The 24,937-nt window shown below is 38.7% G+C and overlaps 3 protein-coding genes across 7 annotated transcripts in view; all 3 read left to right on the forward strand.

The window, feature by feature from the left end:
• The first annotated feature begins 469 nt into the window (after nt 1-469).
• Nucleotides 470-24,937, forward strand: part of LOC128618667 (protocadherin alpha-C2) — a 72,057-nt gene continuing 47,589 nt past the window's right edge. Inside the window, exon 1 of one of the 5 annotated variants that reach the window (XM_053642402.1) lies at nt 470-3,466. In XM_053642402.1, the coding sequence (XP_053498377.1) occupies nt 1,091-3,466 (2,376 nt within the window). In that variant the 5' untranslated portion in view covers nt 470-1,090. The other 4 variants (XM_053642404.1, XM_053642399.1, XM_053642405.1 and 1 more) reach the window with 4 other exon arrangements.
• LOC128618361 (protocadherin beta-15-like) lies at nt 10,507-14,753 on the forward strand. Its single transcript, XM_053641927.1, has 2 exons — nt 10,507-13,941; nt 14,657-14,753. The coding sequence occupies exons 1-2, from the start codon at nt 11,339-11,341 to the stop codon at nt 14,751-14,753; spliced, it is 2,700 nt and encodes an 899-aa protein (XP_053497902.1). The 5' UTR covers nt 10,507-11,338.
• On the forward strand, nt 20,699-24,361 carry LOC128618668 (protocadherin beta-17-like). Its single transcript, XM_053642407.1, has one exon. The coding sequence runs from the start codon at nt 21,660-21,662 to the stop codon at nt 24,327-24,329; it is 2,670 nt and encodes an 889-aa protein (XP_053498382.1). The 5' UTR covers nt 20,699-21,659; the 3' UTR covers nt 24,330-24,361.

Below are 24,937 nucleotides of genomic sequence, written 5' to 3' on the forward strand. Positions count from 1 at the left end.
ACCCCCCCACCCCACTCATACACTCTCTCACTCTCACTCACACACACACACACACACACACACACACTCAGTGCCTCTAAAGCCTTGTGACAAATGTGTCTGCTATTTACTACCTTAATTGACACTCGGCTCTTTGACACTTTGAAGCCCCAAAATAAAGAACCCCAATAATAACAATAATAACATTAATACCTTGATAGTTATAGACAGTAATATGGTTAACAGACCAGGCCCTAATTAACCTGCTGTGACAAAACACCGACACTACTACTACTACTACTACTAATAATAATAATAATAATAATAATAATAAATATGTATTATTGTCATTATTATTATTATTGATAATAATAATAATAATAATAATAATGTTTTTAATTATTTATTTTAGTAATAGTAGTAATAGCAATAGTAGTGTTGATGTTTTGTCACAACAGTGTAATTACGGCCTGGTCTGTTAACCATATGACTGTCTATGACTATCAAGGTATCAATGTTATTATGGTTATTGTTAAGGTTTCAATTTTTTCTTTGTTTTAAATCTTTTAATACATAGTTATGAATTACTAAGGCAATGTTTCATTCTTTATTTTATGGCATCAAACTGTCAAAGTGTCGAGTGTCAAAGGGAGTAAATAGTAGACACATTTGTCATAAGGCTTTAGAGACAGTGTGTGTCGCTCTTTTTCCACAAGCTCTTACTTTGCCCCTCCTATTTGAAGTCCCAGCCCCTTAGTTTTCTCGTGCCATTGCCCTCTCGTTCAACCATCTCTCCGTATCTAACGTCTCGGCAGAGCTACAGTACGATGGATTTAGTTTATTTTTTCTCTACTGGGGATGTTTCTTCTGAGCATAATATCTCAGATGATTTTGTTGCCTTAAGAAGCTAGATGGATTACTTTGGATGGTGTAAATGTATGGATATTAAGCCTTGGCAGTTACAAAGAAAACAAGCTGCGCTGTTTTCTTTTGTCTCTGGACATTGCTCAAAACCTGTTTGCTGCTCACGTGGAAATTGTCTGACCCTAATGCATTTGGATGCCGATTTTCCAGGATTCTTCCTTATAATAGACGAGCATATACAGCAACAATGACAGCGAAGAGGATTATAGTAGTGGGACTTTTCTACGTTTTTGCGAGCTATGTCTTGGATACAGTATCGGGGCAGATCGCGTATAGTGTATTGGAGGAGGTGAAAGTGGGCACTACAGTGGGAAATATAACCAAAGATATTAACCTCTCATTAAAGGAGCTGAGTTCACGTGGATTCCGCCTCGTTTCCGGTTCTAAAAAGCAATACATCAGAGTGGATGCAGAAACGGGCGTGCTGCAGGTAAACGAGCGGATTGACAGAGAGGAGCTTTGTGAATCCGCCGTCTCTTGCTCAATTAATTTAGAAGCCTTGGCCAACAGTCCCCTACAGCTTTACAGGGTAAGAATAAATATTGTCGATGTTAACGATAATTCTCCGGTGTTTCCTGTTAGTTCAACCTATCTAAATATCACTGAAATCACTGGGACTGGTACGCGCTTCCCTGTGCAGAGCGCGCATGACGCAGACATCGGTGTCAACTCTGTGAAAACATATAAGCTCGATTCAAACGAATATTTTACCTTAGATTTGCAGACACAGACCGACAAAACTGTCTCCGCTGAACTGGTGCTTATAAAAGCACTGGACAGAGAAAAAAATCCTAATCTTGACCTTTTAATTACTGCCGTTGACGGCGGATCGCCTACTCTGAAGGGAACTTTAAATATTAAAGTGAATGTTCTGGATGCTAATGACAACGCACCTGTATTTACTAAATCTTTATACAAAGTCTCTATATCCGAAGATACTCCTGTTGGGACCACAATTATCAGGGTGCAGGCCAAAGATTCGGATGAAGGTTTAAATGGCGAAATAATGTATTCCTTCATGAGTCACACACCTCAAAATATTCTGAATAGGTTTGAAATAGACAGTGAAACCGGAGACTTAAAACTAAAAGGGGATATAGATTATGAAGAGAATAATGCATTCGAGATTCGCGTTCAAGCCACAGATAAAGGTACTGTAGCTATGTCAGGACACACCAAGGTGTTAGTAGAGGTCTTAGATATAAATGATAACCCACCGAGCGTGACTGTGACGTCACTTCTCAACCCAATCGAGGAGAACGCGGCAAAGGGCACAGTTGTTGCTTTAATTACAATATCAGATACGGACTCCGGTAAAAACGGCGCAGTCAAATGTCGACTTGAAGGTACCAGTCCGTTTAAATTGCATTCAACTTTCCAGAACTACTACTCACTGATCTTGGAGGACGGACTTGATCGGGAAAAGAATGCAGAGTATAAAATCACAGTTATAGCAGTAGATGAAGGATCTCCGCCTCTTTATAGTACAAAAGTAATAAATGTCAGAGTAGCAGATGTTAATGACAACGCGCCACGATTTTCAGATAAGACAGTATATGCTTACTTGAATGAAAACAGTAAAATTGGTTCAGTTATATGCGTACTGACAGCGATAGATCTAGATATCAATGACAATGCATTAATAACGTATTCGCTATTGCAAACCACAATCAACGGTACACCAGTCTCCTCACTGTTTGCTATTAATAGCTTAACAGGTGAGATACAAAACATAAAATATTTTGACTACGAGGAAACAAAAACGTTTCAGTTTAAAGTTCAGGCCACAGACTCTGGTGTTCCTCCACTGAGCAGTAACGTAACTGTGAATGTTTTTATCCTGGATGAGAATGACAACAGTCCCGCGATTCTCGCTCCGTATTCTGATCATGGATCTGTTCACTCTGAGAACATTCCCTATTTTGCTGAAGCGGGCTACTTTGTGGCCAAGATCAGAGCTGTAGACTCAGATTCTGGATATAATGCGCTGCTTTCTTATCACATCTCTGAACCCAAAGGAAACAACCTCTTCCGGATCGGAACCAGCAGTGGAGAGATCAGGACTAAGAGGAGAATGAGTGACAATGACCTGAAAACTCACCCGCTGGTCATTTTGGTTTCTGATAACGGAGAGCCCTCGCTGTCAGCTACTGTGTCTATTGATGTTGTGGTTGTTGAGAGCACAGCTGACATTAAGACTCAGTTCAAACATGCACCGACAAAGGAGGACAGTTTCTCGGATTTAAACATGTATTTGCTGATCGCCATTGTGTCAGTTTCACTGATATTTTTACTGAGTCTGATAAGTTTAATAGCTGTAAAATGCTGCAGGACAGACAGCAGTTTCAGCAGATACAGCGCCCCAGTGATCACCACACATCCAGATGGGAGCTGGTCTTACTCCAAATCTACCCAGCAGTATGATATATGTTTTAACTCGGACACACTGAAGAGTGACGTGGTGGTTTTTCCTGCACCATTTCCGTCTGTAGAAGCTGAATTAATCAGTGTAAATGGGGAAGACAGTTTTAATGGAACACAAACTCTCCTTAATACGGTGAAGGTAAGAAATGTGCTTTATATTGTTGGAGTGATAGAAACTTTTGTTGTTTTTCACTTTATTGTAGTTGATTATGGATTTTTGGTTTTTCAGTTCATTATTTACTTTTATAAATTGGGATTTACCTGTAATCGCTGTCTCCTGTCTGAATTTTGACTTAGCTTTGTTTTAGCGGTAGTAAATCCTAAGGGATATTTTGGTAGAGTACTAACCGGGATCTGGCCGTGGTGCTGAAACGCCAACCCAGATTTAACTCCAACCCAGACTTAGAAAGAAAGAAAAGTTCACATACAGTCTTAGGTGCTGCAAATAAGTTAATTATATGAGGTGTATGTGTACCTTTTTTTCTACGATACTTGGTTTTTAACTAGGTTGGAACTCTGAGTAAGCCTAGCAAATCATAGACAAAGTAGGGTACTGGTAGCAAAAATTACATTTAAGTGCCATCTATGTTTACGTGTGCCTTAAAAAAAAATAAAACAAAAAAGTTTTTAAAAACGTTCATTTAATTATTATTAGGTATATACACTGTGCTTTAATATTATTTATCATGTTGAATGTATTGACCGTTCTATTTTGATTATTTATTATTTGCAGCTCTCGGTTCGTATGAATCATAAATTATTCGCTATGTTAATTCGTACTGAAGGAAGCTGGACATGACTTTTCTAACGATTGCGTGCACTTGATGTCGCTGTTGACCAGTGAATCAAGATATTTATTTTATTTCTGCCCCTCCCAACTAAGATGGGGAGTGGTTTTCTCTGGGCTTTGTTTAGAAGAAAGGCAATACGAATGTAAAGGAATATCCCGACTTGTGTTGTATTGAGAAGGAATGTCGACCGGCACTGTAATATCTAAATTAAAACCGCTTGGATTATTTTATTTTGTGGTTATATGCATTGCGGTTAGAGAGAACAATGTATTTATTTAGACGTGGATCTATTGCGGCGTATGTTGTGCTTGTCCTGTTAGACTGCTGCTGGGAAGCGGTTACAGGGCAGCAGCTCTCCTACTCCGTGTCAGAAGAGACGAAACCCGGGACATCAGTCGGAAATATCGCAAAGGATTTAAATCTTAATGCTCAGGAACTTGAGTCGCGAATGTTTCAGATTCTCGCCGGATCAGAGAAAAAATATTTCGAGGTAAATTTAAAGACTGGATTTATTTACGTAAATGAGAAAATTGACAGAGAAGCGCTTTGTGTTAAAACGATTAAATGTACAGTCAATGTAGAGGCTGTAATTAACAACCCTTTAAAACTTTACAGAATTGAAATTAATATTTTGGACATTAATGATAATGCGCCTACTTTTAGTGAAAAATCGCTCACGCTCGACATCGCAGAGAGCTCACTTCCTGGTGTCAGGATGCCTCTGCCTCAAGCCACCGACATAGATGTTGGTAAAAATACTGTAAGTATGTATAAACTAAGTTCAAATGAATATTTTACCCTAGTGACATCCAAAGGAGGAGAGCAGAGCGTATTTGCAGAGTTAGTACTGCAGAAAGCTTTAGACCGAGAGAAACAGCCTTTAATCCACCTCACACTAAGCGCTGTTGATGGAGGTAGCCCCCCAAAATCCGGAACATCTCAAATCATAGTGAATATTTTAGATGTAAATGATAATGCTCCAGTATTTAGTAAGCCACTTTACAAAACAACTATTTCTGAAAATGTCCCTCTTGGCACAACGGTTGTCATATTAAATGCGACAGACATTGATGAAGGAATGAATAGTGAGATTATCTATTCTACAAATAAAAGAGACCAGGACAAATTTTTTGAGATTTTTGACATTGATCCACAATCTGGAGCCATAACAGTGAAGGGCAAAGTAGACTTTGAAAAAAACAATGCTTTTGAAATCCGTGCTCAAGCCAGTGACAGAGGACAGCCTCCACTGACCTCACATTGTAAGGTTCTAATCGAGGTGTTGGATCAGAACGACAACGCACCTGAAATAAGAGTAACGCCGCTGCTGCAGACTGTGAAGGAAGACGCTGAAATCGGTACTGCCATTGCACTTATATCAGTAACTGACAAAGACAGTAGTAAAAATGGTTTAGTAAATTGTATTGTGTCTAATAAAACGCCATTTAAACTCGAGACTAAGTACAAAAATTATTATTCTCTATCAGTAAACAGTCCTCTAGATAGAGAAAGTCGGTCGCAGTATAACATAACTCTTACAGCTAGTGATGAAGGGACTCCGTCTCTCTCCAGCACGACAATAATAACTGTACATGTTTCTGATGTGAATGATAATGCACCGCTCTTTCTAGAGGACATCATTAATGTTTATGTGAAAGAGAACAGTCATGTCGGAGCTGTTATTAAAACACTGTCTGCATTTGATGCTGACGTTTATGAAAATTCACAGATTACGTATTCTCTCGTAGAAAACAATAGTTACCGAATACCTTTATCAACGATGGTGAATATCAATTCAGTTACAGGAGATATCAACACTTTAAAATCTTTTAACTATGAGGAAATTAAGACATTTCAGTTTAAAGTTCAGGCTACAGACTCTGGTGTTCCTTCACTGAGCAGTAATGTGACTGTGAATATTTTTATCCTGGATGAGAATGACAACAGTCCCGGGATTCTCGCTCCGTATTCTGATCATGGATCTGTTCACTCTGAGAACATTCCCTATTCTGCTGAAGTGGGCTACTTTGTGGCCAAGATCAGAGCTGTAGACTCAGATTCTGGATATAATGCGCTGCTTTCTTATCACATCTCTGAACCTAAAGGAAACAACCTCTTCCGGATCGGAACCAGCAGTGGAGAGATCAGGACTAAGAGGAGAATGAGTGACAATGACCTGAAAACTCACCCGCTGGTCATTTTGGTTTCTGATAACGGAGAGCCCTCGCTGTCAGCCACTGTGTCTATTGATGTTGTGGTTGTTGAGAGCACAGGTGACATAAAGACTCAGTTTAAACATGCACCGACAAAGGAGGACAGTTTCTCGGATTTAAACATGTATTTGCTGATCGCCATTGTGTCAGTTTCACTGATATTTTTACTGAGTCTGATAAGTTTAATAGCTGTAAAATGCTGCAGGACAGACGGATATAGCGCCCCAGTGATCACCACACATCCTGATGGGAGCTGGTCTTACTCCAAATCTACTCAGCAGTATGACGTATGTTTTAGCTCGGACACACTGAAGAGTGACGTAGTGGTTTTCCCTGCCCCATTTCCGCCTGCAGACGCTGAATTGATCAGTATAAATGGAGGAGACACGTTTAATGGAACGCAAACACTTCCAAATAAAGAGAAGGTAGGAAATATGCTTTATAGTTTTCCAATGTCCATATATCCGACCCAGTCTCACAGAAAAAAATGTTCGGAAGCAACTTATTTGCTGCACTTTCTATATGTTGAATATCATCGTTCTAGCACAAGCATAATTTGTATAGTAATGTATACAATTTTCACTTGAACACTTTGTATGGCATGTCTTTAAAACGCGGAATTCTCAACTCTGTTTTCTAAGTAGCCTGAAGAATTTGTACGTGTATTGTACGTGTAATTTGTACGTGTATTGAAGACATGCCACATTGAAAGTTTTGATTCGTTACTATGCAACGTCTGCTTGTGCCAGAACGTTAATATTCAATATAAAAGAAAGTGCTGTAGATAAGTTGCAAAAAAAACAACGTTTTTTTCCCCTTGAGACTCATTTATATATCTCATAATTTCAAGGCATACGAGTGTTCTCTTCGTAGTGCCACTGAAATAGTAAAAAATTCTGTCACTGAAATAACAATATTCATCATAGTGATTCATTCTCCCACATTGCATAAAAATAACTTCTTCTCCTTGTTGTTGTTGTTGTTCTTCTTCTTCTTCTTCTTCTTCTTATTTTTATTATTATTATTATTATTATTATTATTATTATTAAAATGTAATATATTATAGGTCGTAATTGCGCAAACATCTGCTACAAAACTTGCAACAAAACGAGTTAATTGGTTGTCTAATTATTATTATTATTATTATTATTATTATTATTTGTAGTAGTAGTAGTAGCAGCAGCAGCAGTAGTAGTAGTTGCACTAGTAGTAGTAGTTGCAGGTGGTTGTGCAGTAAATAATCGATACAGTTTTAGAGGCACAACTCTTAGACAATTCAGGAACGGTTGTATTTTTGTTTTTAATCTGAGTGTAAGAGTATATTATGATCGACTGTAATATATTCATACATTTTAGTCACTGCATTATACTGTACATTGCAAATTACGTAAGATATTAAAATCGAGACTCAGACGTTAGTCTTGTCAAGTCGAATGGGTCATATCGACCTGGTAATAGGTCGGAATAGGACCGTTGCTTACGTCAGACACGTGGAGTCGCTGTAGACCGTACAAAAAATAAACTGCGTTCGTTTTCCCAAGCTCCTCCTATAATGGGACTAACAGAGAATAACTGGACACCGTGCTTTGTTCGATGGAGAACAAAATGGTGGAGATGCATTGAGGTTTTGTCTCGCGTAAAGTAACGTTGTAAAAATTATTGTGGAAAATATTGATACCGGATGTTTGGAGAATGTTTGGATGTTTTTCCTGAATCTGCCTACACTGCAATGGGCCGTCCTATGCAAAAAGCGATTGTGTGTATTCGGGTTATTGCGCTTTTGTGTTCACTGGCAGTGTGCGCAGCGCAGATATCTTACTCCGTATCGGAGGAAGTCGATAAAGGAACGTTTGTAGGAAATATCGCAAAGGATTTAAATATAAATGGACAAGAACTTGAGCGGAGAGGACTGCGGGTTGTATCTGGACATAATAAGAGGTATTTTGATGTAAATTTGAAGACGGGAGTGTTATTTGTGAATGAAAGGCTAGACAGGGAGGAGCTTTGTGGCGATTCAGATAAGTGTGTGATTAATATAGAAGCCATGATGAATAATCCTGTGCATCTTAATAGAATAGAAATAAATATTTTAGATGCGAATGACAATGCACCATTCTTTCTTGAAGAGTCATACTTTGTCAATACCTCTGAATTAGCAGTCATTGGAGAAAAATTTCCGTTACCAGTAGCCAACGATGCAGATTCACGCAGTAATTCTGTTAAAAACTATAAACTGAGCCCGAATGAACACTTCTCTCTTGAAGTACAGAGCGGAGGAGAGCACAGTGTGTCTGCTGAGTTAGTGCTACAGAAAGCATTAGACCGAGAGAAACAGCCTGTAATATTGCTCAGCCTGACGGCAATAGATGGAGGAAAACCAGCGAAATCTGGTGCATTACGTATAATAGTGAATATTGAGGATGCGAATGATAACATTCCGGCTTTCAGTAAACCACTTTATAAGGTTCGTGTTGCTGAAAATACTCCAGTTGGAACTACTATAATTAAACTGGTAGCTACAGATTTAGACGAGGGCGTTAACGGAGAGCTTGTGTATTCTTTATCAGCGGGAGGAAGTTCAAAGATCTTTGATAAATTTGCTATAAATTCCATAACTGGTGAAATTACTACTAAAGAAAAACTCGATCGTGAGGAAAATTCAGCACACGAAATTCGTGCGCAGGCTCGGGACAGAGGTTCTCCCTCCCGTGGCACACACTGTAAAGTGCTTGTTGAAGTTTTGGACATTAATGACAATGCACCGGAGATCTCGGTGTCTTCTATGATGAATTCTGTAAAAGAAGACTCAGCGTTAGGAACAGTGATAGCATCAGTTACAGTCACTGACAAAGACAGTGAACAGAATGGAGATATTAAAGTGCACGTTATAGGTCATTTGCCATTTAATCTCAAACAATCCTACAAAAATTACTATTCCTTAATTCTCGATAGTTCGTTAGACAGAGAGAGTGTGTCAGAATATGACGTCACTATCAAAGCTACTGATGAAGGGACTCCACCTCTCTCCAGCATCACTGTCATTACTGTACACGTCTCTGATGTGAATGACAACGCGCCGCGTTTTCCAGAATCCGTCATTAATGTGTATGTAAAAGAGAACAGTCAGGTTGGATCTGTTATTTACACAGCGTCTGCTTTTGATCCCGATGTTGGTGATAATGGCAGGATTTCTTATTCTTTACTGGAAAGCTCAAAAAGTATTCTTGCATCATCAATGATCAACATAAACTCTGACAGTGGAGATATTCACAGTTTGCAGTCATTTAACCATGAGGAAATGAAAACATTTCAGTTTAAAGTTCAGGCCACAGACTCTGGTGTTCCTCCACTGAGCAGTAACGTGACTGTGAATGTTTTTATCCTGGATGAGAATGACAACAGTCCAGGGATTCTCGCTCCTTATTCTGATCATGGATCTGTTCACTCTGAGAACATTCCCTATTCTGTTGAAGTGGGCTACTTTGTGGCCAAGATCAGAGCTGTAGACTCCGATTCTGGATATAATGCGCTGCTTTCTTATCACATCTCTGAACCCAAAGGAAACAACCTCTTCCGGATCGGAACCAGCAGTGGAGAGATCAGGACTAAGAGGAGAATGAGTGACAATGACCTGAAAACTCACCCTCTGGTCATTTTGGTTTCTGATAACGGAGAGCCCTCGCTGTCAGCCACTGTGTCTATTGATGTTGTGGTTGTTGAGAGCACAGGGGACATAAAGACTCAATTTAAACATACACCGATAAAGGAGGACAGTTTCTCGGATTTAAACATGTATTTGCTGATCGCCATTGTGTCAGTTTCACTGATATTTTTACTGAGTCTGATCAGTTTAATTGCTGTAAAATGTTGCAGGACAGACAGCAGTTTCAACAGATATAGCGCCCCAGTGATCACCACACATCCTGATGGAAGCTGGTCTTACTCCAAATCTACTCAGCAGTATGACGTATGTTTTAGCTCAGACACATTGAAGAGTGACGTGGTGGTTTTCCCTGCACCATTTCCGCCTGCAGATGCTGATCTTATTAGTATAAACGAAGGAGAAACTTTTAACCGAACACAGACACTTCCTAATAAAGAAAAGGTAGGATTAATTTATTTTACTTATTGTTAAAATGTCTTTTTTTTCGTTTTGCGCTGTCCCTGGTGCTGAAAGAATACTGTGTCCGGAAAACACCGTAATGCCTACACCATCAACATACCTATATATTTTTTAAAACAATGCTGAGCATACTGACTACGTTTTTTGTGGTCTTAATTACTTTTACAACCTTTTTTTATTTTAGTTTAAATCACTTTGTTATTTGTTTTATTTTAACTTTAGCATGATGGCACCACAATTTCTCAAATATGTAATTTTGAGTAATCAACGTTAGGTCAGAATGAGAATAAGAAGAAAAAGAAGAATTGTTTTCTTTTTTTAAAAAACGACATGAATAAGTGTGATTGCGTGCTCTACTACAGTGGGTATACTGGATTTTAAAAAAAAGCGCCTCTGTAATTGTTTTATATGATTAACTGTCTCTTAATAATACACCATAATTTGTTAACACCTTAAAGTGTTGGGATTGGTTTGCTGCTTCAGCGATAAAAGTATCAATTTAATATTAATAAATCAATATTAAAACCATAGATAGATAGATAGATAGAGAGAGAGAGAGAGAGAGAGAGAGAGAGAAAGAGAGAGAGAGAGAGAGAGATCACAGCGGTAAGGGTATTTGCAATAACATGCAATGTTCATCTCATGTTCGTTTAAGTTTATAAGTATATAAAATAATCCTTCATTATAGACCAACACAACCCACATACTGATAAAATCGCTGAACAATTTTTTTCGCATCCAAAAATAGTTCATGGTGTAATAGTAAACAAAATTAATAATACCTATTAAAACCATTACTTCACACTGGTTATGTAATTGTGAATGTAATAAAACGGGCTCTTGGCGTCGCTATAGACCGTGCAAATATCAACCCGCCTCGCTATATGGCCCCTCCTATTGAATGGTTAACCGAGAAGCATAAAGGAACAGCGTGCTTTGTTCCTGGAAGCACGAAATGGTGGCCTTGCAATGCCTGGCTGGCTCCATGCGAGACTCTTAGTACATGGAATATTGTTATAGAAATTCTACGAGATTGTTTGGATGCCTTACTTTCTGGGACTGTCTTCGCTGCAATGGGCTTCCCTGTTCAAAAAGAGAAGGCGTGGATTTGGTTCATCGCTTTATCGTGTTTATCGGACTTCTGCGCGGCGCAGATATCTTACTCCGTGTCAGAGGAGGTCGAAAAAGGAACATTTGTTGGAAATATCGCGAAGGATTTAAACGTAAATGTGCTTGAACTGGAGTCGCGGGGACTGCGGATTGTATCGGCACACAATAAGAGGTATTTTGATGTAAATCTGAAGACGGGAGTGCTATTTGTCAGTGAGAGAATAGATAGAGAGGAGCTCTGCAGTAATGTACCGAAGTGTTTAGTAAATATAGAAGCCATCTTAAATAATCCTCTTCAACTCCACAGAATAGAGGTGATCATTTTAGATATAAATGACAATGCACCGTTTTTCCATAAAATGTCATTCGATATTAATATCACGGAGTCAGCATATACTGGGGAAAAATTCCCATTACCAGTACCCAAAGATGCAGATATAGGGACCAACTCGGTGAAAAGTTACAAACTGAGCCAGAATGAACATTTCTCACTGGATGTACAGAGCGGAGAGCAGACTGTGTCTGCTGAGTTAGTGCTACAGAAAGCTTTAGACAGAGAGAAACAGCCTGTGATCCGGTTAACTCTAACGGCTATCGATGGAGGAAAACCTCCCCGATCTGGAACGGCGATCATTGTCATCAATGTCGTGGATGTGAATGATAACACTCCTACATTTAGCAAACAACTGTATAAGGTTCGTGTTTCAGAAAATACTCCAACTGGGACGACACTGATCAAACTCGCGGCTACAGATTTAGATGAGGGTGTAAACGGTGAAATTGTGTATTCTCTGATAGAGCGAGATAGTTCAACATCATCTCGTTTATTCACAATAGACAAAGACAGTGGTGAAATTACAGTTCAGGGCAATTTAGATTATGAAGAAAATCCTGCGTTTGAAATCCGTGCCCAAGCCAGTGATCGCGGCCATTCCCCACGTAGCACGCACTGTAAAGTTCTAGTGGAAGTCATTGACGTTAATGATAATACACCAGTAATTTCACTAACATCTCTTATGAATACAGTAAGAGAGGATTCTGCTTCAGGATCAGTAATTGCTTTGGTGACTGTTATAGATCTAGACAACGGGAAAAACGGTGCTGCTAAAGTATATATATCGGATTCTGAACATTTTAAGCTGAAATCTTCATATAAAAATTATTATTCTTTAGTTGTCGATGGTTCGTTAGACAGGGAAAGTGTGTCACAGTATAATATCACTATAACAGCTATCGATGAAGGGACTCCACCTCTCTCCAGCACCACTGTCATTACTGTACTCGTCTCTGATGTGAATGACAACGCGCCGCGTTTTCCAGACTCCGTCATTAATGTGTATGTAAAAGAGAACAGTCAGGTTGGATCTGTTATTTTTACAGTATCCGCTTTTGATCCCGATGTTGGTAATAATGCCAGGATTTCTTATTCATTACTGGAAAGCGCAAAAAGTATTTTTGTATCATCCATGATCAACATAAACTCTGACAGTGGAGATATTCACAGTTTGCAGTCATTTAACTATGAGGAAACGAAAACATTTCAGTTCAAAGTTCAGGCCACAGACTCTGGTATTCCTCCACTGAGCAGTAACGTGACTGTGAATGTTTTTATCCTGGATGAGAATGACAACAGTCCCGAGATTCTCGCTCCTTATTCTGATCATGGATCTGTTCATACTGAGAACATTCCCTATTCTGCTGAAGCGGGCTACTTTGTGGCCAAGATCAGGGCTGTAGACTCCGATTCTGGATATAATGCACTGCTTTCTTATCACATCTCTGAACCCAAAGGAAACAACCTCTTCCGGATCGGAACCAGCAATGGAGAGATCAGGACTAAGAGGAGAATGAGTGACAATGACCTGAAAACTCACCCGTTGGTCATTTTGGTTTCTGATAACGGAGAGCCCCCGCTGTCAGCTACTGTGTCTATTGATGTTGTGATTTTTGAGAGCACAGGTGACATAAAGACTCAATTTAAACATGCACCTATAACGGAGGACAGTTTCTCGGATTTAAACATGTATTTGCTGATCGCCATTGTGTCAGTTTCAGTGATATTTTTACTGAGTCTGATCAGTTTAATAGCTGTAAAATGCTGCAGGACAGATGGTAGTTTCAGCAGATACAGTGCCCCAGTGATCACCACACATCCTGATGGAAGCTGGTCTTACTCCAAATCTACTCAACAGTATGATGTTTGTTTTAGTTCTGATACACTAAAGAGTGACGTAATGGTTTTCCCTGCACCATTTCCGGCTGCAGATACGGATCTGATAAGTATGAATGAAGGTGACATCTTAAACAGAACGCAGACACTTCCTAATAAAGATAAGGTAAGGCTAATATTTTACTTAATCGCGGTCAATAACTTTTGGTCTATGTGTTGCTTAATTATGATTCAATATTTGCAATTAGTTACATACCTTTGTTTTATACGTTTCACAAATACACCTTTATAATTCGTGTTTTGTAATAGTCTAATCAGCTTTAATTTGATTGCTGTCTTCTTCTAAATGAGGATAAATTCATAATTATCTTACCTTTTGGGGGTTTTTTCTATAATAATGTTATCAATTAAGAATATATAATAAATTAAATTAAATGCATACTCTTTATAATCAATAATCAATAAAAGGCATATTCCCATATACCTTCGATTTTAGTTTCTTGACAGGAATTTGTAAACTTAGCATTTAAAAAAAAACACATAAAAGATAGAGCTTTTTCGTCGGGTGAAAAAAAGCAGTGTTAATTCGACATTGGCAAAGTGTGGCACTCCTGAACTCAGAATGTACAGTTCTCTGTAGTTCTCCTCTAATACGGGGGAAGGGGTGATGTAGTGTTTTCAGAGTGTACATATAACACAAGTGGTTTTTACTGGCTTTTTTGAGTGGTCGAATAATAATCGCACTCAGTAGCTTCATGCAGTCTCCACTATTGGCTGATTGCAGACGCGTTTCTCTGTCCTGTATTTCCTTGTTTCATTTTATTATGTGTTAATATTTGTTGTCAGTATTGTTGGATTTTGTAAATATTACTCATGCCTGTTTCTTACGTGTTCCGTGATGTCCACGTGGTGTCACTCTCAGCCTGTCCTTAGCTTCTTTTTCTCTGTTTGACGAGTCTCCTCTTCGTCGGGAGGAAGGGCGTACCGGCTCGCGTTCGGCTATTGTTTGCGAGACATAATAACAGCCTGTTTTTTCGGCTGTTGGACGTTGGATTAGATCACACAGCCATACACTCGGATTTTAATGTTGTCCGGTAAAGGTACTGATAGAAGGACATGGCTGAAATTGTCGAGCGCGGATATTTATTGTGGATCATTTTCTCTTGGCTTTGTTTCAATATTGCGAATGGGCAAATTACATATTCCGTGATGGAGGAAAGTAGTCCGGGGACTACAGTTGGGAATATAGCAAAAGACTTGAATCTCAATGGGCAAGACCTGGAGCACCGTGGGTTTCAGATTATTTCCGGACCGAATGCAAGGTATTTTGATTTAAATGTGAAGACTGGAGTCCTCCATGTTAAAGAAAGAATAGACCGCGAGGAGCTCTGCGAACGCAGTACGAAATGCATGTTGGAATTGGAGGCTATCGTTTATTCGCCATTAAATATGTACAGGTTTGAGGTTAATGTATTAGACGCAAATGATCACGCACCTACATTTCGCTCTGTGAAAAGTAAAATGAACATTTCCGAGTCAGCATTCCCTGGTGATAGGTTTGCTTTACCAAGTGCTTTTGATTCAGATGTGGGCAGTAACTCGATAAAAAGCTACAGGCTTAGCCAGAACGAACATTTCTCTATTGATGTACACAGCGGGGAGAAAAGTGTATCTGCTGAATTAGTGCTACAGAAAGCTTTAGACAGAGAGAAGCAGCCTGTGATCCAGCTTATACTGACTGCTGTAGACGGAGGAAAACCTCCCAGATCCGGTACATTAAGTTTAAACGTAAATGTAATTGATGTGAATGATAACAACCCTATTTGTGGAAAAACATTATATAAAGCCCAAATACCGGAAGATTCACCTTTCGGTACATCTGTTCTTACAGTTTTTGCAAAGGATGCAGATGACGGGCTGAATGGAGAAATCGTGTATTCATTTGTAAATCAAGACAATGAAAGAATTATTGATTATTTCGCCATCAATTCTGATAGCGGTGAAATAACAGTGAAGGGACAGCTGGATCACGAGCAAAATAGTGCAGTTGAGATTCGAGTCCAGGCAAGAGACAAAGGAACAAATCCGAGGTCAGCGTTTTGTAAAATACTAGTTGAAATACTCGATGTCAATGACAATGCTCCGGAAATATCTGTAACGTCACTAGTTAATGTTCTTAAAGAAGATTCACCAGATGGGACAATGGTCGGTTTAATAGCAGTAAAAGATAAGGATTCCGGTAAAAACGGTGCCACGTCTTTAAATTTACAAGGCTTTCTACCGTTTGCGCTGCAGAACACATATAAAAATAGATATTCATTAACTGTGAAAGGACATTTAGACAGAGAGAGTGTTTCAGAATATAACATAACTCTCACAGCTACTGATGAAGGGACTCCACCTCTCTCCAGCATCACTGTCATTACTGTACACATTTCTGATGTGAATGATAACGCACCACGTTTTTCAGACGCAGTCATTAATGTGTATGTAAAAGAGAACAATCAAATTGGATCTGTTATTTTTACAGTGTCTGCTTTTGATCCTGATGTTAGTGATAATGCTAGAATATCATATTCATTACAAGAAAACTCTAAAAACGGTTATGTGTCATCCATGGTAAACATAAACACTGACAGTGGAGATATTAGCAGTTTGCAGTCGTTTAATTATGAAGAATTAAAAACGTTTCAGTTTAAAGTTCAGGCCACAGACTCTGGTGTTCCTCCACTGAGCAATAATGTGACTGTGAATGTTTTTATCCTGGACGAGAATGACAACAGTCCAGGGATTCTCGCTCCCTATTCTGATCATGGATCTGTTCATAGTGAAAACATTCCCTATTCTGCTGAAGTGGGCTACTTTGTGGCCAAGATCAGAGCTGTAGACTCCGATTCTGGATATAATGCACTGCTTTCTTATCACATCTCTGAACCTAAAGGAAACAACCTCTTCCGGATCGGAACCAGCAGTGGAGAGATCAGGACTAAGAGGAGAATGAGTGACAATGACCTGAAAACTCACCCTCTGGTCATTTTGGTTTCTGATCACGGAGAACCCTCACTGTCAGCCACTGTGTCTATTGATGTTGTGGTTATTGAGAGCACAGGTGACATTAAGACTCAATTTAAACATGCACCGATAAAGGAGGACAGTTTCTCGGATTTAAACATGTATTTGCTGATCGCCATTGTGTCAGTTTCACTGATATTTTTACTGAGTCTGATCAGTTTAATAGCTGTGAAATGCTGTAGGTCAGACAGCAGTTTCAGCAGATACAGCGCCCCAGTGATCACCACACATCCTGATGGGAGCTGGTCTTACTCCAAATCTACACAGCAGTATGACGTATGTTTTAGCTCGGATACACTGAAGAGTGACGTAGTGGTTTTTCCTGCACCATTTCCTCCTGCAGATGCTGAATTGATTAGTATAAATGAAGGAGACTCTTTAAACAAAACGCAAACACTCCCCAATAAAGAGAAGGTAAGATCTGTAACGATAAATCGGTTGTTGTATATTTTTCTTATTGTATTTATGACTAAACATTACATACCAATTCCCCTTCAGTTCTCTTAAAAAAAATAATTTTCTTGGACTAATGCTGTCTGTCTTGCTGTCCATGGTTCTGAAAAGCATGATCTCAAGTTCTACAAACTTGTTCTGAATCTTTTCTTATCTTGCTTAGTTGGTACGACCTATACAATCTTAAAGTGCTACAATTTTAAGAAATATTATTTTATGTAGTTTACAAAAAGAATAGATATTATTTATTTAGTATCATTTCTAAACTTACCTTGGCTATTTGGCTGCAAAGATGGTGGGCGATATACAGACAGTTTGTCTAAAGATGTCAAAAAAAACATTGCTAGCTAAATATGCAATGAACGTTACGCTTTGATCAAGTTGTGTATGCCTAATCAATTCCGTTTGCTCCACAATGCACCTAATAATCCACAATGCAATTAATAATGCTGATAATTAAAGTGAGATCTATTAAATTCTTTACAGATAATATAGAGAGGACAACAGAGTTACCAAGGACTCTTAAAATACATAATTACATAAGTATAACGATTTTAGTTTATACAAGTTTGCCTTTGTTATACTGTATAAAAATAAGGTATATAATTATTCAACAAAGAATGACTATGGCTTTTATGGGACTGAATAGCCTGAATACCCCTTTTCCCCTCTTGTGGTGACATGTGGCTGCCAGAACTATTTATACTAGAAATTTGAAAATTTCGCCATGTGAAGGTTTTATTTTTATTTGTTTGTTTTTTGCAATATAGTCGTTTGATTTTTTTTCTCATTGGTGTATTATGTATTATGACAATTGCACCAGTTCTCCACGTGATGTCTCTAGCCACCTGCAGTTGGACGGTTATAATATATTTTTTCGGTTGCTCCTCCCTTCAGGCTAGAACACGCCTCCACACAGAGGGCTTTGTTCCGGAGATGCGACGAACCTGGGGTTATAGTTTCACCCTTAGTAATTCATATTTCGTCACGTTGCAGACCGTTGTTGCTTATGTTTTCCAAAGATATCTGTAACACTTCGGATTATGGCCTCATTGAAGGGGAGTTGTGTCATTCTGTGGATGTTTGGCGTTTCATTGTGTTGGAGGTGGAATATAGTGGACGGGCAGATTGCTTACGTTGTTTTGGAGGAGGCGAGCCCAGAAACAGAAATCGGAAATCTAGCAAAGGATTTAAATCTAAATGTGCAAGACCTTGGACATCGAGGATTTGAAATCGTTCCGGGACCAAATAAGAGGTATTTTGGTGTTAACTTAAAAACGGGGATTTTGCACGTTAAAGAAAGAATAGACCGCGAGGAGCTCTGCAACCGAGACGCAAAATGTTCACTGGAATTAGAAGCGATCGTTAACTCGCCATTAAATATGTATCGCTTTGAAGTGAACGTCCTAGATATTAACGATAATACGCCAACGTTTCCGATGTCTAAAACAGGACTGAATATTTCAGAATCAGCATTTCCTGGGGAGAGGTTTCTATTACCAAGTGCGTTTGATGCAGACGTGGGCAGTCACGCAGTAAAGAGTTACAAGCTAAACCAGAATGAACACTTTTCTCTAGATGTCCAGAGCAATGGAGAGCAAAGTGTGTCTGCTGAATTAGTTCTACAGAAAGCTTTAGACCGAGAGAAACAGCCTGTGATTCATCTCACACTGACTGCTGTAGATGGAGGAAAGCCTCCCAGATCCGGCACTTTGCAGATAGTCATATGTGTTGAGGATGTAAATGATAATGCTCCAGTCTTTAGTAAGGCTCTATACAAAGCCCGTGTCATCGAAAACTCTCCACGTGGTACATCCGTAATTTCGGTTCATGCTACAGATATAGATGAGGGCAAAAACGGCGAGGTCGTTTATTCTTTTGCCAGTCAAAATAACGATAAGCATGTTCAAGCATATTTGATTGACCCAGAAACTGGGTTGATTACAGTGCAGGGTGTTGTCGATTTTGAGACACAAAATGCAGTTGAAATTCGTGTTCAGGCTAAAGATAAAGGACATAAACCACGAGCAGCATTATGTAAAGTGTTAGTGGAAATCGTTGACATTAACGATAATGTTCCAGAGATCTCCATTAATTCTTTGGTTAACATGATTAAAGAGGATGCTATCGCTGGTACAATGGTTGGCCTCATAACATTAAAAGATAGCGATGCTGGTAAAAATGGTGCTGTAAATCTAAAAATTCACCATTCTGTACCGTTTAAAATACAGCACACGTACAAAAATAAATATTCTATCTTAGTCGATGGTCCACTTGATAGGGAGAGCGAGTCTCAATATATCATAACTCTCACAGTTACTGATGAAGGAACTCCACCTCTCTCCAGCACCACTGTCATTACTGTACATATTTCTGATGTAAATGACAACGCGCCACGTTTTCAAGACACCGTAATTAATGTGTACTTGAAAGAGAACAGTCAGGTTGGGGCTGTTATTTATACAGTATCTGCTTTTGATCCTGATGTTGGTGATAATGCCAGAATATCATATACATTACTAGAAAACTCTAAAATCGGTTATGTTACAGCCATGGTAAACATAAACTCGGACAGTGGAGATATTCACAGTTTGCAGTCGTTTAATTATGAAGAATTAAAAACGTTTCAGTTTACAGTTCAGGCCACAGACTCTGGTGTTCCTCCACTGAGCAGTAATGTGACTGTGAATGTTTTTATCCTGGACGAGAATGACAACAGTCCAGGGATTCTTGCTCCGTATTCTGATCATGGATCTGTTCATACTGAGAACATTCCCTATTCTGCTGAAGCGGGCTACTTTGTGGCCAAGATCAGAGCTGTAGACTCAGATTCTGGATATAATGCACTGCTTTCTTATCACATATCTGAACCCAAAGGAAACAACCTCTTCCGGATCGGAACCAGCAGTGGAGAGATCAGGACTAAGAGGAGAATGAGTGACAATGACCTGAAAACTCACCCTCTGGTCATTTTGGTTTCTGATAACGGAGAACCCTCGCTGTCAGCCACTGTGTCTATTGATGTTGTGGTTGTTGAGAGCACAGGGGACATAAAGACTCAATTTAAACATGCACCTATAACGGAGGATAGTTTATCGGATTTAAACATGTATTTGCTGATCGCCATTGTGTCAGTTTCAGTGATATTTTTACTGAGTCTGATCAGTTTAATAGCTGTAAAATGCTGCAGGACAGACAGGAGTTTCAGCAGATACAGCGCCCCAGTGATCACCACACATCCTGATGGAAGCTGGTCTTACTCCAAATCTACTCAGCAGTATGATGTTTGTTTTAGTTCTGATACACTAAAGAGTGACTTAATGGTTTTCCCTGCACCATTTCCGGCTGCAGATACGGATCTGATAAGTATAAATGAAGGTGACATCTTAAACAGAACGCAGACACTTCCTAATAAAGATAAGGTAAGGCTAATATTTTACTTAATTGCGGTCAATACATTTTGGTCTATGTGTTGCTTAATTATGATGCAATATTTGCAATTAGTTATACACCTTTGTTTTGTATGTTTCCACAAAAACACCTTTGTCTTTCCTGTTTTGTAATAGCCTAGTTAATGAGCTTTAATTTTTTGTTGTCTGCTTCTAGATGAGGAAAATTTAGTAATTATTTTATTTTATTTTTTGTTTTTTTTCTATATGCCTAAGAATTTTATCAATTAAGAATATATAATAAATTAATAAAATGCATACCCTTCTCCTCATAATTAATCATCACTGAAAGGCATATTCCCATATACCTTCGATTTTAGTTTCTTGACAGGACTTTGTAAACTTAGCATTTAGAAAAACATAAAAGATAAAGGCTTTTCGTGGGGTAAAAAAAAAAAAAAAAAAAAAGCAGAGTGTTAATTCGACACTGGCAAAGTGTGGTACTCGTGAACTCAAAATGTACAGTACTCTATAGTTCTCCTACAGAGGAAGGGGTGATGGGGTGTTTTCAGAGTGTAGCCTACATATAACACAGGTGGTTTTTACTGGCTTTTTTGAGTGGTCGACTAATAATCGCACCCAGTAGCTTCATGCAGTTTCCACTATTGGCTGATTGCAGACGCGTTTCTCTGTCCTGTATTTCCTCGTTTCATTTTATTATGTGTTAATATTTGTTGTCAGTATTGTTGGATTTTGTAAATGTTACTAATGTCTGTTTCTTACGTGTTCCGTGATGTCCACATGGTGTCACTCTCAGCCTGTCCTTAGCTTCTTTTTCTCTGTTTGACGAGTCTCCTCTTCGTCGGGAGGAAGGGCGTACAGGCTCGCGTTCGGCTATTGTTTGCGAGACATAATAACAGCTTGTTTTTTCGGCTGTTGGACGTTGGATTAGATCACACAGCCATACACTCGGATTTTAATGTTGTCTGGTAAAGGTACTGATAGTAGGACATGGCTGAAATTGTCGAGCACGGATATTTATTGTGGATAATTTTCTTTTGGCTTTGTTTCAACATTGCGAATGGGCAGATTACATATTCCGTGATGGAGGAAAGTAGTCCGGGGACTACAGTTGGGAATATAGGAAAAGACTTGAATCTCAGTGGGCAAGACTTGGAGCACCGTGGGTTTCAGATTATTTCCGGACCGAATGCAAGGTATTTTGATTTAAATGTGAAGACTGGAGTCCTCCATGTTAAAGAAAGAATAGACCGCGAGGAGCTCTGCGGACGCAGTACGAAATGCACTTTTGAACTGGAGGCTGTTATTAATTCACCTTTAAACATGTATCGGTTTGAGGTTAATGTATTAGACGCAAACGATCACGCACCTACATTTCGCTCATCAAAAACAGAACTTAATATTTCTGAATCGGCTTCGCTTGGTGACAGGTTTACTTTACAGCGTGCATTTGATGCAGATGTGGGCAGTAACTCGATAAAAAACTACAAGCTTAGCCAGAATGAGCACTTTGCTATTGATGTACACAGCGGGGAGCAAAGTGTTTCTTCTGAATTAGTACTTCAAAAAGCTTTAGATAGAGAAAAACAGCCTGTGATCCAGCTTATACTGACTGCTGTAGACGGAGGAAAACCTCCCAGATTTGGTACATTAAATCTAAAAGTAAATGTCCTTGATGTGAATGATAACACTCCCGTTTGTGGAAAATCGCTTTACAAAGCTCAAATACCGGAAGATTCACCATTCGGTACATCTGTTATTACAGTCAGCGCAAATGATGCAGATGACGGGCTGAATGGAGAAATCGTGTATTCATTCGTAAATCATGACAGTGACAGAATTATTGATTCATTCGCCATCAATTCTGATAGCGGTGAAATATCAGTGAAGGGGCAGCTGGATCACGAGCAAAATAGTGCAGTTGAGATTCGAGTCCAGGCAAGAGACAAAGGAACAAATCCGAGGTCAGCGTTTTGTAAAATACTAGTTGAAATACTCGATGTCAATGACAATGCTCCGGAAATATCTGTAACGTCACTAGTTAATGTTCTTAAAGAAGATTCACCAGATGGGACAATGGTCGGATTAATAACAGTAAAAGATAAGGATTCCGGTAAAAACGGTGCCACGTCTTTAAATTTACAAGGCTTTCTACCGTTTGCGCTGCAGAACACATATAAAAATAGATATTCATTAACCGTGAAAGGACATTTAGACAGAGAGAGTGTTTCAGAATATAACATAACTCTCACAGCTATTGATGAAGGGACTCCACCTCTCTCCAGCATCACTGTCATTACTGTACACATTTCTGATGTGAATGATAACGCACCACGTTTTTCAGACGCAGTCATTAATGTGTATGTAAAAGAGAACAATCAAATTGGATCTGTTATTTATACAGTATCTGCTTTTGATCCTGATGTTGGTGATAATGCTAGAATATCATATTCATTACAAGAAAACTCTAAAATCGGTTATGCTACATCCATGGTAAACATAAACTCTGACAGTGGAGATATTCACAGTTTGCAGTCGTTTAATTATGAAGTATTAAAAACATTTCAGTTTAAAGTTCAGGCCACAGACTCTGGTGTTCCTCCACTGAGCAATAATGTGACTGTGAATGTTTTTATCCTGGATGAGAATGACAACAATCCCATGATTCTCGCTCCATATTCTGATCATGGATCTGTTCACACTGAGAACATTCCCTATTCTGCTGAAGCGGGCTACTTTGTGGCCAAGATCAGAGCTGTAGATTCCGATTCTGGATATAATGCACTGCTTTCTTATCACATCTCTGAACCCAGAGGAAACAACCTCTTCCGGATTGGAACCAGCAGTGGAGAGATCAGGACTAAGAGGAGAATGAGTGACAATGACCTGAAAACTCACCCTCTGGTCATTTTGGTTTCTGATAACGGAGAGCCCTCTCTGTCAGCCACTGTGTCTATTGACATTGTAGTTGTTGAGAACACAGGTGACATAAAGACTCAGTTTAAACATGCACCGATAAAGGAGGACAGTTTATCGGATTTAAACATGTATTTGCTGATCGCCATTGTGTCAGTTTCACTGATATTTTTACTGAGTCTGATAAGTTTAATAGCTGTAAAATGCTGCAGGACAGACAGCAGTTTCAGCAGATACAGCGCCCCAGTGATCACAACACATCCTGATGGAAGCTGGTCTTACTCCAAATCTACACAGCAGTATGACGTATGTTTTAGCTCGGATACACTGAAGAGTGACGTAGTGGTTTTTCCTGCACCATTTCCTCCTGCAGATGCTGAATTGATTAGTATAAATGAAGGAGACACTTTAAACAAAATACAAACACTCCCCAATAAAGAGAAGGTAAGATCTGTAACAATAAATCGGTTGTTGTGTATTTTTCTTATTGTATTAATGGCTAAAACATTACATAATAATTCCCCTTCACTTCTCTTAAATTCAGTTTGCAGGACTAATGCTGTCTGTCTTGCTGTCCATGGTTCTGAAAAGCATGATCTCAAGTTCTGTATACTTGTTCTGAAACTTTTCTTGTCTTCTTTAGTTGGTATGACCTATACAATCTTAAAGTGTTATACTTTAAGAAATATTATTTTATGTAGTTTACAAAAAGGATGGATATTATTAATTGAGGATCATTTCTAAACTTACCATAGTTATTTGACTGCAAAGATTATGGGTAAGGAGCCAGTGTAATGAACACAGTGATATACAGACAGTTTGTCTAAAGATGTCAAAAAAAACATTGCTAGCTAAATATGCAATGAACATTACGCTTTGATCAAGTTGTGTATACCTAATCAATTCCGTTTGTATACACAATGCACCTAATAATTCACAATGCAATTAATAATGCTGATAATTAAAGTGAGACCTATTAAATTCTTTACAGATAATATATAGAGGACAACAGAGTTACCAAGGACTCATGAAATACATAATTACATAAATATAATGATTTTAATCTATAAAGGATTGACTTTTAATTCTGTATAAAAATAAGGGATATAATTATTCAACAAAGAATGACTATGGCTTTTGTGGGACTAAATAGCCCGAATACCCCTTTTCCCCTCTTGTGGTGACATGTGGCTGCCAGAACTCTTTATATTAGAAATTAGAAAATTTTGCCATGTGAAGGTTTTATTATTATTTGTTTTGTTTTTTTGTTTGTTTGTTTGTTTGTTTTTTTGTTTGTTTTTTTGGCAATATAATCGTTTGATTATTTTCTCATTAATATATTATGTGTTGAT

This window comes from Ictalurus furcatus, chromosome 14 (genome assembly GCF_023375685.1).
Source record: "Ictalurus furcatus strain D&B chromosome 14, Billie_1.0, whole genome shotgun sequence".
NCBI classification, from domain to species: domain Eukaryota; kingdom Metazoa; phylum Chordata; class Actinopteri; order Siluriformes; family Ictaluridae; genus Ictalurus; species Ictalurus furcatus.